Source organism: Pterocles gutturalis, unplaced genomic scaffold (genome assembly GCF_000699245.1).
Source record: "Pterocles gutturalis isolate BGI_N339 unplaced genomic scaffold, ASM69924v1 scaffold19972, whole genome shotgun sequence".
NCBI classification, from domain to species: Eukaryota; Metazoa; Chordata; class Aves; order Pterocliformes; family Pteroclidae; genus Pterocles; species Pterocles gutturalis.
In genome coordinates, this window is record NW_010108523.1 from 5,292 (window position 1) to 10,060 (window position 4,769).

At 37.1% G+C, this 4,769-nt stretch overlaps 1 protein-coding gene across 1 annotated transcript in view; it reads right to left on the reverse strand.

Annotated features, from left to right (window-relative positions):
* Positions 1-4,556, reverse strand: part of LOC104461192 (adenylate cyclase type 8-like) — a gene marked incomplete at its 3' end in the record, with an annotated part of 8,230 nt that extends 3,674 nt beyond the window's left edge. The window contains exons 1-2 of the mRNA XM_010072677.1: positions 4,351-4,556; positions 872-961 (exon numbers count right to left, since the gene is read on the reverse strand). Of these exons, the coding sequence (XP_010070979.1) occupies positions 872-961; positions 4,351-4,542 (282 nt within the window). The remainder of the gene's footprint in view (positions 1-871; positions 962-4,350) is intronic.
* Positions 4,557-4,769: the final 213 nt, after the last annotated feature.

Consider the following 4,769-nt stretch of genomic DNA (forward strand, 5'->3'; position numbering starts at 1 on the left):
TTTTTTTTTTTTTTTTTTTTAATATTATAGGTCTAGCTTAGTTACATTACTCTCTTGAAATGTGATACCTGGAAGTTTTATTCATATCTCATTCTCTAATCTCTTCATTGTCTCATTTTTGTCAATGATTAGTCATCTGTCAAATGCAATTCATGCAGCTGATACTGGATATAGAAAGACAACTATGTCTATGAGGCATTCAGATTTAAAATAGCAGCATCAACCCCCACAGTCCAAATGTAGTTTAAATTAACTCCTATCATACAGCTTCAGGAGAGATAGCATTCATTTTTCTGAGTACACTTTTTCTTTAGTACAATTCCTCTGTAGGAAATTCTGCACCCCTGCAGTCTGCAGCATACTGCTGGTAGTATCATGACACTGCCGTACGACTTTCTAGGCAACATACTGCTTTTGTCTACAGATGAACAACCCATTGATCTTATTATCTGCTTGCTCATCATAGAGAGGATTTTTTTTTTTTTTGCTCTAAATGCAAAATTAAAATAACTGCAGCAGAAAGACTGCTGGTTTTGCAATGTAAGAAGTATTTGTTTCCATTAGCTTCATATGAATTAAGTGGTACATTTTATTGCAGTAGTTTCATTCAATCACTGCTGGATGTGTTTCCAGCGTAAAGGTTCTATATGAGGTTCAGAAACTCGGTTGTAATGACCCATTAGACCATGAGATTAATTTCTTCCGTAACCTGCCTCTGCTTTTTCTGTCATCATATGGATAAATGCAAAGGTTCAGCTTCACAGGGCTGTTGAGGCACCTGATTCCACCACCAGTACCCAGGTCATTGATTCCAGGTAGTGGCTGCCATGTCACCTTTGTGCCTCACATTCAAAAGTACCCTCAGAAATACCTCAGGATAGGAACAGATGTCCGTAAAAGATGCAGATGAATTGAAAGTCTGGTTCTTCAGGGTTACTGGTTTGTCAAAATCACACCATAGCTGTAAAGAAAGAAAAAAAAAGATAGGGCTGTATTGTGCACTGGTGACTAGGTGCTTGTGTAGCTGGCTGGGTACAGGGATGGAACTTGCTGACGTTGTTTTCTATGCCATCTCCCTAACTGGCACTAAGAACTGAATGGACACTCAGAAGACATACTGTGGAGATGAAATGGAAAGGGGGAAGTTATTCCCACTGCAGACATTCAGCAGCTGAGTAGCCTTCCTGTGCTCTCTTGTTGACAAAGGTGAAAGAGCTTCTCTGAGAGTTTCAATGGACTGATGTTGGACTCTTAAGAATTACCCTGTCAAAATGTTTATACTTTGCTATAAATTATAAAGAAAACTAAATTGGGAGCATAAAATCAGATTGCATGTGTGCATTTGTTTGCAAGTTGGGGTTTTGTTTGTTTGTTTGTTTTTTGGTTTTGGGGGGGGTGTGGTTTTTTGTTTTTTGTTTTTTTTTTTTCCTGATACATTGCTATGAACAGTGGATCCCTTCTGGATGTGGGACAAAATCCCATAGCATCATGCAAAATTGACTTGTGCCAAAGCATAATGTGGTCCCAGAACTGCAACTGGGCTGCTGAGAATGGAAGGGAATGAAAATTCATTCATTATACAGTGGTTTTGAGAATGTAATACTGCCTTTCACTGTTATGACCTGCATTCATTTTCATGGTATTTCAAACCAAGTGTATTATATATAAGCAAAACAGCAGTGTTGAGTTGCAATACATCGTGCTCTTAGAACACAGGAAAAAATCATTAATGGTTTCATATTTTGACAGTTAAAGCAGATGGAGTTTCCTGTTACATATATTAATCCAATCTGGATGTTTATACTAGGTCCTTTCATCAACCCAGTGTGTACAAGCCTGGTTCCCCTATCTTTCTTTCCAACAGAATTAGGGAGTTTGTTTAATGAGGTCCAATTTCTTGCTTGTTCTTTCAGCAATTCACTCGTCTCTGCAATGCAGTAACATTATCTAGGCTGTCTGTGCAGTCCTCTATGACAACAGATAGGTAATGGCACCTTCTGAAAGTTTATGAGATGTACAGCACCTCTTCGCAGGGCAGAGTGCCATAACCACCCCTCTAGGTGTCTTTTTAAAAGACATTTGGGATCAGAAACTTTATTCTAATTTTATATATATAAGAATGCACTTGGTATAGACAACCACAAGACTCATTTGCCCTCCTGGTGAAACCAAAGACTTATGTCTCTTGTTGGAAAGCATCTCAGTCTTAGCCCCTCCAAGTGGGTGCATTTGAACTCACTGCAAGGCTGAGCTGCATTACCTGTTCTTAAATGCATGCGGGCCCCTCCTGAGCAAACTATTATTATGGCAGAATTTTAACATATGTAATAATGAAGTTATATTAATGTTGTGATTTCCTGTAGAGGTCAGGACTCAGTGACTCAAATCATTGGCATTCTAAATACATTACAATAAATATGACTATTTACTGCTTTATAGAAACCCACTGGCACGTCAGTAAAAATAAATTTTTTTTTACTGTTTTTGGATTGGCCATCCCACAAGATTGCAGTGGACACAATCTTAAAAAATAATCCACAACACGTCAGGGGAAAATCTCATTATCATCATATCCATAGCAAATTGGGTATGGATAGGCCATTAGAGATGATCTTGTTTCAAGAGCAAGATTAATTCTACCAAAATCTTTCCTGTCAGGTATTTGTCAAACATAATTTAAAAAACTCTAAATTCTACAACACTCCTTAGTGATCTGAACTATAATGTAATGCAGTTCTAATCTTCAGGAAGTTTTCAGTCCTGTTGAACTTCCTGTCATTTTCTATATTTATATTTTCTCTGTAATAATCAGTGGCTACATTCTTCTTTCTCTGACTATCTCTCCCATCAGTGACTGCATGGTATCACTGAAAAACCCAGACAGATACTGAGATCTCGCATATTGGCAACCTAAATTTAATCATGGAAGAATGACGGCAATAGAACGTAATGAAATCTCATCTCTGTTAGCAAAAAACAAGACAAACCCTTGAAGTATCAGACTTCAGCATACTTACTCCAATGATATAATAATCATAATTATTATTAATTATTACAGGATAATTATTGCTGCTGCTGTGTTGTTAGAGTTGTTATTGTTATTACTGTCACTAAATGCTTTCCTGGTTTCATCTAGAAGGAAAGAAATACTTAAAAAGAATAATGTTCAGGTGAAAAAGCACTGCTACATCCATAGCCAAAAGGTGCTCTACAAGAGGAAAGAGAAAAAAAAAAATATTACTTTTAATCTCTTAGTGAGATATTTACCTTCTTCTTGGCTCAGGCTTCAACACCTGCCAGGTCGTCTGACATGATAATCTGCCTAATTAATGCAAAGCTGCCTCGTATTTCTGGACACATGCAGAAAATCAGGATTTTATTGTATTTGCTTTTGCCTTATACACATCCTACAAAGATCCCACTCTTTTACCATGTGACATTATATAGAGCTAGGCCCACAGTATTCCATCACCAATATTTTTATCTAACCACAGCTGCAAAGCAAAACTTTGTACATGCATTTCTTCACTCATATATATCAGACATATGATATACATATACTGATTATATCAATATATTGATATGTATCCATATATATCAGTTGTACTGATAAACTGTAGATTCATTACACTTCAGGGTCTTAGTGGAGATGTGTATATTGGGAACCCAATCAGACTAAAATCTCTGTGTGGGCAGTAGAGAGATGGGACCAATATGATCAAAGTAAACCCTAGAGGATGCCCATTTTCTGCACTGACTATAAAGAAAGCTGGGAGTTACTATGCCCACAGTTGGGTACTTCATGGAAGATGAATCTGGGCTGAACTGGTTTGTCACACCACCAAAATGAGCAAGTGGCAAGGTATGTTTAGAATTTTCTCTTTTTAATTTCTTTTCGCATTCTGTGGTTACTGGCTCAGCTTGACCTGCTCTGTCCTTTTTCTGAAGGCATCTTCTGTGTTTGTTAACACTTCTCGTTTTTTTAGTAATCTAATTTATGGGAGAACTCTGAGATGAGGAATTTAATATCTATGGGCATTACTTGGATTGACAGTCTTTAAGAAATTACATCAGCGTGTCAGAAAATTACAAATGGTCCTCAAGGAGTGGATATATTGAACAGAAAGTAGCAAAAGGGTTCTAAAAATAGATGAGACTGATGAGGGAGAAAGAATTAGATATTTCAGAAATACATAGTTTAAGCGACAGATTGAATATCCTGAAGCTGTGAAATTTTGTCTTTATATTTAAATCATAGCTGGTTATAAACACATTAGTTAGCAAGTCCTGTAGCAAGCTTAATAATCATCTGTTCCTGTATAATATTCCCTGGTTCCCTGTGAAGCTTACAATATTGATGATGGCTCCAAGAAAATTAATCAGGATGGATGCAAATATAATGACATTCCTGGCCAGGTAGGTCTCATTAATCCAGCAGCAAGTTTTCCGGAGCATTAAGGGTAAACATTTGTAGTCCTCTGCCGTAGTGATTAGCACAAGAGCGGAGTGCAACATGATCAGAATAGAAAACTGAATGACCATTGGTATCACCCTGGGAAGAAAAAAAAAACAAAAAAGAGAACCCAGCATTATACCTCAACATGATACAACTGCTAATAAAAATAAGTGTGCAAACAGTTAAGACAAGGAAAAAATCAGTTGTCATCAATCTGAGACATTTGGTCTAGGAAAAAATCCAGAGAAAGATTTGTTCATGTTCCTGATCATGTTCATGATCTGCCATTGCTTCACATGGCTTCTTACTGAGA